Source organism: Trachymyrmex septentrionalis, unplaced genomic scaffold (genome assembly GCF_001594115.1).
Source record: "Trachymyrmex septentrionalis isolate Tsep2-gDNA-1 unplaced genomic scaffold, Tsep1.0 scaffold114, whole genome shotgun sequence".
In the NCBI taxonomy this organism is placed as follows: domain Eukaryota; kingdom Metazoa; phylum Arthropoda; class Insecta; order Hymenoptera; family Formicidae; genus Trachymyrmex; species Trachymyrmex septentrionalis.
Genome location: NW_017304269.1, coordinates 522982 through 535857, shown reverse-complemented (window position 1 = coordinate 535857; position 12876 = coordinate 522982). Strand labels below are relative to the sequence as shown.

At 28.4% G+C, this 12876-nt stretch overlaps 1 protein-coding gene across 3 annotated transcripts; it reads left to right on the top strand.

Moving 5' to 3' along the window:
* Positions 1-3571: 3571 nt before the first annotated feature.
* Positions 3572-11643, top strand: LOC108753687 (probable cytochrome P450 6a20). 3 transcript variants are annotated; one of them, XM_018495522.1, is made up of 7 exons: positions 3572-3645; positions 3839-4011; positions 7475-7844; positions 8999-9339; positions 9511-9741; positions 10658-10909; positions 11420-11643. In XM_018495522.1, the coding sequence occupies exons 2-7, from the start codon at positions 3846-3848 to the stop codon at positions 11584-11586; spliced, it is 1527 nt and encodes a 508-aa protein (XP_018351024.1). In that variant the 5' UTR covers positions 3572-3645; positions 3839-3845; the 3' UTR covers positions 11587-11643. The 3 variants fall into 3 exon arrangements, with proteins under 3 accessions (XP_018351024.1, XP_018351042.1, XP_018351033.1); XM_018495540.1 differs by having other exon boundaries at positions 3588-3609; XM_018495531.1 differs by having other exon boundaries at positions 3617-3684.
* Positions 11644-12876: the final 1233 nt, after the last annotated feature.

Genomic DNA, 12876 nt, shown 5'->3' with positions numbered 1-12876 from the left:
GCATAAATGAATTACCTAACCAGAATCTTTCTTTTCCTCACATTCCATAAAAAAAAAAAGAATTTCAATTGGTTAATTGCCTTATGCACTATACATTATGCGTTAAGGCTTAAACATAATAGACACAGGCAATAGAGAATAACTAGCTGTCTAATCAGAATTCTGGGATATAATAACGAACTTACACACCAGAGCTCTGATTGAGTGGCTCGTTATTCATTGTTGCCTATGCCTATTGTGTTTAAGCCTTTATGCAAGAGTCTGTGTCGCGTTAATTAATATTTCCCATTAATATTTCTAGAGCCAATCGAGCTACTCGATCCACTCCGAATTCAAGATCGAGCTCGCAAAGCTAATGCAGATTTTCGCGCCTAAATTGAATTCATAACCTGTATATTTATGATAATGTATTTAACTAATTTGTTAACACATAATGTACATTCATCTCTTTTAATACTTTAATAATTTATTTTACAAATAGTGTATTTCAACTAGTTATGTCTGAATCTACAAACGCTCAGACAAATGCTATCAAATAGAAATTGATGGAGTACATTATGTATAATATTTAACGAGGAGAGTAAGTTTTTAATTCTTTTCCTCTTTATGAATTTGAAGTTACGTATTTGAAAACAAAGAATTTACTAATTAATTTTTAGATCAAAGCTTATGTTGCACATATAGAATAAAATCAAATCAAACTGTATTAATATATTAAAGACTGTAACGAATATAAATCAAGTGATATAACTTATAAATTGCTGAAATTTATTTTGCAATGTATAATAATATTTTTTTTTAGCATTTATAAGACTATTATCAGGTTCTAGTAAAGCGAAAGACATTTTCAATTAATAGAGTATTTTTTATTTATTTATAAAAATAAACAATTTCATTTTATAATCTTAAAGGACAATTTTGAAGCTCTGTAGCGTTTGGAATTAATTTTTGGCACTCGGATTACTCGAAGATCACACGATCAAGCTTGCTATCTGCAAGTTCATCTCAGAGTTACATTGCCGAACGCACGCTTTTGCAAGAGAACAGATTGAAGTTAACAAGTAAGCGCTCTATTTATGGTGTGTTCCTCGTTTATTTATATCTACTACAGGTCCACCACCACCTCTGCTGACAATTTCATCAACGGTCAATTAATTATCAAAAATATGTTTGTAAGGTGATGCCGAGAATGGCAAAACATTTTTCTTAAAATTTCAATTTCGAAATTTTTGTCATTTTTAGCATAAACTTCACTTTACAAACATATATTAATGCGTATACATTAATTTTGGAAAAGAATTTTCGAATCTGTAAAACAGGAAAAAAATTATTGTTATATAAAAATTATGATTTAGTCGATAGTATAGATGCCTTTAGGATTCCCTTAAAACTTATACATTGATCTGCTCATTAGGTAGCTAAAAAAAAATTGCGAAAATTATAAAATGGTAGAGGAATTTTCGATTCAATTTTTGATCAGGAATAGCGCTATACAACTAGTGAATTCTTTTTAAGATATACCCTGTATAGAAAAGTTTGTTATCTCTGCAAAAACTAGCTTTTTTTTGACACTAGCAAAACATCTTACAATTTTTTAGGATGATAACATATCTAAATGTCATAAATATCATAAAGGTCATAAATGTCATGAACGTCATAAATGAAATAGGAAAAAGCATTTATATTTATGCGTATATCAAACGTGTTTGCATGCAACATTGTATTATATAATTAAAAAATGTGTTGCGTGCGACGTTGTTATATAACTCTGAAGCATTATTCTCTTTAAAAGATACGCTGTAGTATCTCGTTCATAAAAAGATGTACCTTACAAAAAGATATTTGATACGAGACTCCATCTCGTTTTTTGATAAGATTAAGACTGAAACTTTATGATATAGCCAACCTGGAAAGAGTGCGCAAATATCCTTCATATGAGTTAAGCGCGCAAGAGTAGCATCAGCATGGATAACGATTGAAGCGTGTAACAATGTATGTTTATCCTTTATGTCATTTATATAAGTTTTATGGACACACATTAAAAAGAACGTACAAGTAATGCGAAATTGATGTTAATTTAAATTATTATAAGAATTCATGAGATCCCCTTTGGCTGTGTTTCGGCTAAATTTTTTCTGCCAGATGGCCAGACTATTTGACAAATATTTATTGTTATTCAGTTTTTTAAATATTATATAAATATTTTCTACATATTTTATATAAAGCAAAATTTAAATAATAGTGTCCTCGAAATTAAAAATAATAATAAAGTATACGGACAATGGAGAGCGTAAATACAGCGCGGAAATTGATGCGTAAAATTTATATAAAATTCATATAATATTCACATAATATAATCTACTAAGAGCATCGATACAAATTTCTTGGACGTTCCGATTTACTTCAAACCATCATCAGCCAAGTTGTGGATAATTTTCATAAATGTCTTTACAAGCATTTAAGTCCGCACATGTTGGAAATATGTTCTAAATGAGGCCGAGAATGAGCATATCCCTACTATATTAACGCCCGTATATTTCATTATCATTATTTTTTTATATAAAACTTCATTTAAAATATTATTAAAAGATAGACTAACTATTTAATATAATATTCACATTAAATGTAATATGATAAATACTAATAAATATTTCTGATGAATATTTTTTTAATTTGAATTATAATATCTTATTAAGTATTTAAATAGCATACTTATTTACTATAAGATTTATAATAAATATTTCATAATATTTATAATAAATGTTTTTGATCATCCTATGTGGCCAGGCAAAACAGTCATTGAAGACACGTATTAATAAACATCGGACTCACATAAATAGGAATATCATACAACACTCTGTAATCACAGAGCATAAAATCGAGCACAATCATGATTTTAAAAATTTTGGAAAGACATTAAAATTTTAGACAAAAAACAAAGATTTAATAAAAGATTAATTTAGGAAGCGATCCATATAAAAAAAAACAAAAAAAAAACTATTCTGCAAAATGACACGGAATTGTTGGATTCGTTATATAATGATTTAATTTAGAGGAAATGTATGTGTTTTATAAATTATAATTAATATTTGTATCGTCATTTTGTAAAGTCCTGTATTCCGAATTCGTGAAAATTTCGGATCACCCGGTATAGATATAATAATCATAGTTTCTTAAAATTATTGTAAACGTAAATAAAATAATATGTGAAACGATACCACTACTGTTTTGAATTTCATGGTTTGCCAGTGAAGTGGGGACAATGTCATTATAGCTTTCAGAACTCTGAATCGCACGCTAAATCGGATGTATTATATAAATGTAGTTCTTTTGCAAATAAGGTAAAAGAACATTAAGCAAGTAGTATTTATGACTTCATAAATAAATTTACGTAACAAACTAGACAACACCAATAGATATTATCTTAGATGATACATGTAAAACATGTCTTTTTCTCTATATCAGCAACATGATTTGGCACATTCTGGATATTTTTTAATTAATCATATATGTTCATTACATAAGCATTATTAAGAACTAAATGCATTTCAGTATACAATAAGACATTGGTGGATTCATACTCAGTTTTCACAGTGACGTGCTTCGATCGTACAAACATAATACAAGAAATAATATCATTTCCGAGTCAGTTGATTTTCTCACAAACGATAAATTTCCAAAAATGTAATGAATAAAAAATTGCGAATAATGAGTTATAAATCGTATTGTCTGGTGCAAATTATATAGAAGCATAAAAGAAGTTTATAATTTAATATTTTTATGAAATTATACTTAATATTGACGTTTTACGAAAAAGTTATTTGTCATCATATTTCAGATTTACGATGCTTGCGGAATTAATCGGGATCTTTATGTTTGCCTTGAGCATCTTGTATGTTTATTATAAATTTGTGATATTTAATTTCTGGCACAAGAGAGATGTTTTTTATGTTAAACCCGTTGTACCCACCGGAAATTTAACAGATCTTGTAACTGGAAAGGTGTCACTAGGCTAGTATCTTTATATCTAATATTAACATACATAAAAATAAGAGGAACTATTTTTACAATTTCTCATAAATTAGGACCGGAGCTGGTTGTCGTATATACTCGTATACGGGATTGATTGTCAAAATGCTTATAACTCCAAAACAGGACATGGCAAAAAAAATTTTTTTTTACTGTAGATTGCTGATATAATATTAATTTGTTATGTAAAATTATTTGCACCACAAGTATTGTATATTATTTATAGCGATTTTTAAGAAAATGAAATTGGTGAGTAAATTTTTCTTATCACTTATTTTGTTGTCTGACAAATCTTTAACATTATTAATCGCGATATCCCCGTATTCATAGAAAATGACATGTCTTAAAAAATTTTTATTACAATTAATTAATTATTATGGTGATAAAGTTTGTGAATACAATTTCTTTTATTAAAAATGGCTATGTAAGGTATGATTAAAATGAGACGAGCTAAGATGATAATTAATTTTAATATCTTTAGAGAATATATTTTTAGAGAACACATTTTTAGAGAATATACTTACAAATATATTATAAAAAAATTTATATTATAAAGAATAATTATTCAAAAATTCGGACGATTGAGAGCAATAATAGCGCAGAAGTTGGTGCGTTTGATGTTTCCAATAGTATATTTTAATTCAACATATCGATCGATCGTTTTAGCTCCATTCGAGCCACCTTCAGCGAAATTATATGTGATGTATTAAATCGAAAAGTACATAAAAAAACTTAAAATTAAGAGATTCTATTTGCTGCACTCTTCGATTTAATACATCACACAAATTACAACAAAGAACGTCATATGTAATTACTTCATCGCTGAAGATGGCTCGAATGGAGCTGAAACGTTCGATATGTTATGTAAAAATTAAAATATACTATTGTGAAGATCAAACTAATAAAAACTGTGACCGGCCCCAGTGTGATCTCCCCTATTTAATTCTCAATAAACAAAAATGAACTGAAATGGGTTGAAATGAATTTAAATTTTCAAAAGTGCGCATTCACGAACGTTAAAATAAATTTTTTTTTATTCATTTACAGCAATTGCATGAAGCACGTTTCTATATCTTTCAATCTAAAAAAATTGCAGTTCTTTAAATGCATTGGAAATATTGCTTAAATCAAAATTTTTATTAAAAAATGTAGTTTTTCAATTCAATTGAATTTGAAAAAGATTTCCAATTAAATTTAAAAAAAGTAAAAATATACGAATGCTACTAAAGCATGCATTTTTATGGATTCAAATGATTTAAAACTTTAATCCATTTTAATCCATTTTTATTTACTAAGTTTTTCTGTTGTTTTTGTGTTATTTACTAAGTTGACAGAAATTGAATACGATGAGTTCGAATATTTTGTTTTTATATTATTATATTTTATATTATATTTATAATTTATTATTTTTCATTAGATTTGTCTTCAGAGCTGTATTTATATCTTTATTTATATTATATATATAAAAAATTATATATATAAAATATTTTTCCAGCTAACTGTAACCTTACTTTTATTTACACAATTTTCTTTCGAAGTAGTTCTCTGAAGTATATACATCTTTGTCAACATTTAATTGTAAAACGTTGACGACGTATTCCCGGAAATGACTTTAATTATTATACTTCTTTCAATCTCTACGTCATCGCGTTTGCAATGGTTGCATTCGGTAGAGCAACAGCTTTGTAACTGTTGTTCTCAATATGATCTCAATATTGATCCTTACTTTTGGTTCCTCATGGATCTACATTTATAAAGTAATCATATTAAAGAATTTTACATATGTAAAGTTACTTTCTCTGCTGAATGCAGCCATTGATTTTTTAAAAAATCATCATATTTTCGTGTATGTCGGAATTATCAGGCGCAAGATCTTGAAATAATGAAATTACAATTAACTACTCTGTAGATAAATAATGTCTTCTTTTGTACGTCAATTTCAACTCACTTTAAAGTCCTTCTCAGCATATATAGATGTACATCGAAAAGCTCACACATTCAAAAAAAATGTGTCACTCACAAATTGGCAGAGATGAAGTGATTAAATCTGGCAATGCAAGTAATCTAATCAGAATAGAAAAATATATATTAACACTAAAAAATCGAGTAATTTACTTTAGTAGATAGAAAGTATAAGTTAAGAAACTTTGATGCATAATTATTCATAGAATTACATTTGTTTAAAGAGTAAGAATAAGAAATCAGACATAATGATTGACAATGTCCGTATTATGTCCACATGTTAGGACATGTCGCACAAATTTAAAAAAATATTAAAATAAACGGAAGGTCATATTCTTATTATAAATATTACATATAAGAACGTTTAAACAAACATAAAGTTATCATTATAAAAATTAACCGGAATTAAAATTATTTAACAATAACATAGACACATGAGCATAAAACAATCCTTCATTAGTTCGCTTAATTAATCATTTGTATGTAATACGTAATCAAATGCCTAACGTACAGACGTAATAAAGACACTATTAATCTTTATGTCTTTCTTGTTTTTATGTCCTACTTTTTATACAAATGTAATTCTGTGAATAATTATGCATTAAAATTCCTTGACATATTCTCTATCTACTAAAGTCACTCGATTTTGTAGTGTTTTGTATTTTTCCATTTTGTATTTTCCATAATCTTTTTTGATCGTCATCTTCAGATTTAACATCATCTCTGGCAATTTGTGACACAATCTTTATGTGCATGAACATATTTATATAGCTAAGGAGGATTCCAAAATAAGCTAAAACGTTTCAAATAAAGAAGATATTTATATCTACAGAGTAATCATAAATTCATTATTCTCTAAGATGTGCCTGATTGAAGGTTTGACATATTATATAATATGTATAAGTATCAGGCACGAAACAGTTAAGCAGTACCTTGCCAAGTATAACATCATGGCTGTGTAGCACACATATATTTGCACACACATATTTTCCAGACCGCCTGATCTTTTATCTGCTTTCGCGCTTAGAAGAAGCCTCTGGAGCGGCGACAATTTGCAAGCACACAAAGAAAGTCACTAAAAATGGGGTAAAAGCACAAAAAATGATAAATAATTTTCAGGAATGATTCCAAACGCTTTACATATGTTGACAAAAGTGTATAGCTGTCCAAAGAAAATACTTTGAAAGAAACCTTGTTAAATAAAGATATAGAATTAACTTTATTATTTCGGTGTTAAAAATCAATTCTGGGAACACATAAGTGAATACATAAGTACTTATGCATGAAAAATTTTCATTAATAATATTTTATATTTTATAAACTTGTAATTGCTACAACTTACAATTATTATATTGTGCTTATTGATCTTTAAATAACTATTATAAATAACTATTTATTTTTATTTTAATAAATTTAATAATTTATGTTATTTATTTCTACTTGAAATATGAAATTAATTAAAAAGTAGTTTTGTTTTCAACAGGCGAACTCTTCCAAAATGCTTATATGAAATATAAGGATCATCGCGCTTTTGGAATGTATACGTTATTTAAACCAAATTTGATAATCGCCGATCCCGATCTTATTCGAACGGTATTGACAAAGGAATTCGGGAGTTTCCATGATCGTGGAATGTACTTCAACGAAAAAGTTGACCCGTTGTCCGGCCATTTGTTTCTTATGCCCGGAAAAAAATGGCGAAATTTACGTGTCAAATTGACACCAACTTTTACTTCAGGAAAAATAAAACAGATGTTTCCGATTATGAAAGAATATAGTGAAAAACTTGCAAAGTATTTAAAGGAACAAGCACAAATGAGAGATTCCATTGAGATGAAAGAGATGCTTGCAAGGTAAATTAATTTTAAAAAAATTGTTATAAAATTTTTTTAACAACAAAAGTAGAATCTCCTTTATTTTAATGTAAAAGTTATTAGCCTCATAGAAAATAAAATTAAAATTATATGATAAGTAGATAAACAACATATCTAAATTAAGAAGAAGTGTTTTGTCCTTTTGACGTATACAGAATGTAATACTTTTGTTAATTAATTTAATCTATTTATAATATCATGAAAAAACGACTATATAAAAAAAAAAACCGTTTAGGATAAAAGTTATATACGAGATCTGTTAAAAAACATAACTGAACTTTTTTTTTAATTTTTATTATTAAACATACAGCTTATTAATCTTTGTCTCCTTCAAAGTATTTCCCTCCTCCATTCACACACTTATCTCAGCGGTGTTTCCACTTTACCATGCAATCTAGGAAAGGTTCTTTTGGAATATCCTTCAATGCCAGTGACGAATTCTTCGTAATGTCATCAATGGTGTCGAAATGGACATCTTATTATAATAAGTCAAAAATGGACATCACATTTTTTTCCTATAGATTTAACAAAATTTTTACCTTTGATCGATAAATTTGTTATCTTCGTTTGAATAATCAACTTACATTGTTCAATTTTTTACTTATTTTCTATACTATGAGTTGTTAACACTTGGCATGACACATTTTATTACAATTATTGGTTTAATTGGTTGTCCCACTCTCACTTGTTATGTAGAATATTGATTTTGGATTAAAAGTTTCATTTTATTATGTGTCAGAATTGAAGACTAAGCAAAAGTCGAAAATAATATTCTTTGATGTCAGTAAATTAAATTATTTAATGACAATAAATTAAATTATTTAATGAAAAATATTTTGTTGTATTACATCTAGTGTGTTGCTCCTTCTTGGCGGCTTTCTATTTAAATCTTAGAACTCTGTTTGAATTTTTCCACTCTCTTATAACTATTATTTCTGAATCTTTGTTTGAATATTAAATATTTTTGTAAAAACACAACTATGTGTTAAAATGGGAAAATCAATGTTTCTTTATTCATAAGAGTTTATTCTTATTTGTCGTCAGCTTGGTATAAAATTGGTATAAATTTCGTATATAATTTCGATAAAGTTTGATAATATTAATTAAAAACTATTTATCAATTCTATTAATAGGTATACAACGGACGTGATTATGTCAGCAGCTTTTGGTATCGAATCTAATTGCATTGAGGATCCCAATAATCAGTACCGAAGTTACCAAAAAAAGATTTTAGAGATAAATCCAATTTGGATTGCCTTATCTATGTTTGCGCCAAAAGTTATGGATTTTTTTTCCATCCCTTTCACGGACCGAGACGTTGTCAGCTTCTATACGAATATGTTTCGAAAGACTGTAGAATATAGGCAATCTCATAATATCGTTAGATATGACTTCGTGAATCTGCTTTTACAACTAATGAACAGGAACTATGTTGATCCTGATGATGATAAGAACATAGAGACCAACGTGCCATGTAATATATATTTATGTTTATTTTTATATTAATAAACTTATCCACAATGTGTTATAAATATAAATTATTTCTCTTTGCATTCATATAAATCAAATTATTAAATTTTTTTCTTAAAATGTGCTTTTGTTTCAAATTGTGTCATAACTAAATATGTCGTTTTTTTACTTGCAGCAACTGTGAATAAACTTACCATGACAGAAGCGACTGCGCAAAGTTACGTCTTTTTCGTAGCTGGCTTTGAAACCTCCTCAACAACGGCGTCGTATGCTCTATATGAATTAGCTCAACATCAAGATATTCAAGACAAAGTTCGCAAGGAAATTGACGAAATATTGGAAAAACATGGTGAACTGACTTACGACGCTGTGAATGAAATGACATATCTCCATAAAGTAGTAAATGGCAAGTATATATATATACTATCGCACTAAAATGACAATTAAATTGACGTCAATTCAACGTCGAAATTATCAAGTTGTCATCAACGTCGATTATTGTCGAAATCATCAAAATTGATCTCGAATCGACGTTGATTCCATTATCATTTCTGGCTCGGGTAGTACACTGAAAAAGAATGATGTTATTTCAACAGCATTATTTTAACTGTAAATAATTTTATTAATTTAACAACAATATTAATGAAATAAATAAAATTTTACTAAAACAAGAGCATAAGTATTTGTTTTATTGATAATTATTAAGCTAATAATTAATTAGCTTTTTAAGCTAATTTAAGCTTTCACGAGTATTTATATTTTCAAAGATTTTAGAACGGCTTTGCCGTTCACGAAACGTTGGTATCAGCAATAGATAAAATGCGGGCGATAACCCGCAAACCTTCTGATATATTTGTTTCATTAATGGAGTTATTGAATTAACAAAATTGTTTTCAGTTAAGATAAAGTTGATACATCTCTTTTTTTCAGTGTATAGTAATGAGGAGATAGCTAGCAAACTATATCAATCCTTATATGTATGAGACCTAGTAAAAAAATCACCTAGATCTAAAGAGTTTTGTGATTTCTATTAGTTAGTATGGATTATCAAATTTTTTGTATATACGAGATACGGGATTTGAACTCGCGATCTGTCAATTATGAGATCGCTCTTATTTGGAATCCCCGTTGCATTATGTTAATTTCAATTATTTTGAGACACAATTTTCTATTTTTGTGTAATAAAATTTTTTAGTACAGGAGAATAAATTTATTATACGAAAATATCTCGTTATTTATATACTATTATAAATGTATGTTCATATATATTACTTATATTTTGGAAAAAATGTATCTTCATACTTTTCTTTTACGTACTGCAGAGACTATGAGAAAATATCCACCTCTTCCTGTCTTGAATCGCATTTGTACCAAAGAAATAATATTACCGACAACAAACATTCGTGTGCCAGAGGGAACATTAATAACTATACCAGTATTAGGCTTACATCGAGATCCGTCGATATATCCGAATCCAGATAAATTTGACCCTGAACGATTCAATGCAGATAAAATAGAAGAAAGGCATTCCTATACTTATTTGCCATTCGGAGAAGGCCCACGAAACTGTATCGGTGTGTATTAACCATTAATACTGCATCTAATTTATACTGAAAATGATAAAATCATCTTGTTACTTTTGAAGTTGCGTATACTTAAAAATGATGTTTTATTAATAATTAGACTGCTACTATATATTCTAATAGCATCCTTAATAGTACAGAGACATTCCATGGACGCCTTAAGAACGTTCAATTATAAATAATACATGTCTTCTCTCTCCCTCTCTTCTTCTCCACCTCCATCTCTCTCTTTCTCTCTCTCTCTCTCTCTCTCTCTCTCTCTTTCCCTCTTTCTTCCTCTCTCTTACAAAAATGTTTATAAAGGTATTTTATTAAATTATTAATTTAATTTAACGTATATATATATATATATAAACTTCTGCTGTTTGCATGTATTAAAAAAATTAGTAAATATATCCTAATAAGTCGTATTTGAGGAAAGCTTTGTAAAACCATTAAAATGGCTATACGAAAAATACAAAAAATATTTCGCAAATGTTCATATGTATTATTAATTTTCAGGTTCACGATTTGGCTATACGCAGACAAAAGTTGGACTCGTAAGTCTTTTGTCGAGATATATATTTAAGCTTCACCCCCAGACTCCGGTCCCACTTACCTTCAGCGAAAGTACTTTTATTCTCACAGCGAAAAGTGGTATGCACTTTATTATTGAACCACGAAAATAATTGCGATATCAGATATCAAGAATGAAAATATATAGAACAAATCTGTTTTGTGTTAATTTTTTTATTTTTATTGTATCTTATTTCTATACACTATACATTATTATATACTATTATGTTACGTTTTATTATATTGAATATGATATTATAATAATATAACTACTTAGCGCTCGTGTTTCGTGTGAAATACTCAAACAAATAAATATTGTAGTCAGCATAATTATTTGAATTTTTGCGGGGATATTGTAGATGAATTAAATAATAAACATTTAAATAAATTTTTATTATAACACACGGGCCTGAATTATTTTTATAGAATTTCAATACTTTTTTTGTTGAATCAAATGACTGTTATCATGGATGACCGTGTGACGCGAATTAAGTGAATATTGTCGTTCCTGGATCTTTCCTATAACAAGTTTTATCCTCACTGTCTTATCTTAGCGACCTTGCCACAACAAGTTAGCATTCTCATTAGAATTCTCATCAAGTTGCTGCAATAAAATTTTTCGTACCGGGCTATTTTTCGTACATCTATCATGGAACAAGTCGGAATTCTATTATGTTTTCTAATGAAAATGGAATAATTTCGGAATCCATTTCGATTTGTTTCATGATAGGTGCCCAGTATAGATAATTCGATTGCAGAAACCCAATTATAATCGCGAGAATGCCGACGTATCGATGCAGTAACTCCGGTAAAAATTTTTAGAATTTTTCCGAAATTAAATATTCCAGATAAAATTAAACAAATTTGGATTTTTTAATCAAATTTTTCCGGAATATATAAAAATGTATTATAAATAAAACTAATTTATCAGAAACTATCCAATTTTAAGTTTAACATACTTTTCTGTCTAAAAGTCTGTTTCCGCGTTTTTCGGAGAAATTTTGTACTTTAAGAATTTATCTGATTTTAACGGAAAGGTAGGTTTGCTCGAAAAATCCGAGTATCTTTTTCCAACAAATGCAACTTTTTTTTGACATATTCGGCATTTTGTTACTAAAATTTTTACGGAAACACGCGCGTTTGTTCGAAGAATCTCGATTTTCTTTTCCCGGTTCTAAAAAAATCATTTTTCGATTTTTTCAGACAAATATATGATACACACACACACACACGCACGCACGCACGCACGCACGCACACACACACAGACAGACAGACAGACAGACAGACAGACAGACAGACAGACAGACAGACAGACAGACAGACAGACAGACAGACAGACAGACAGACAGACAGACAGACAGACAGACAGACAGACAGACAGACAGACAGAGAGGAATATATC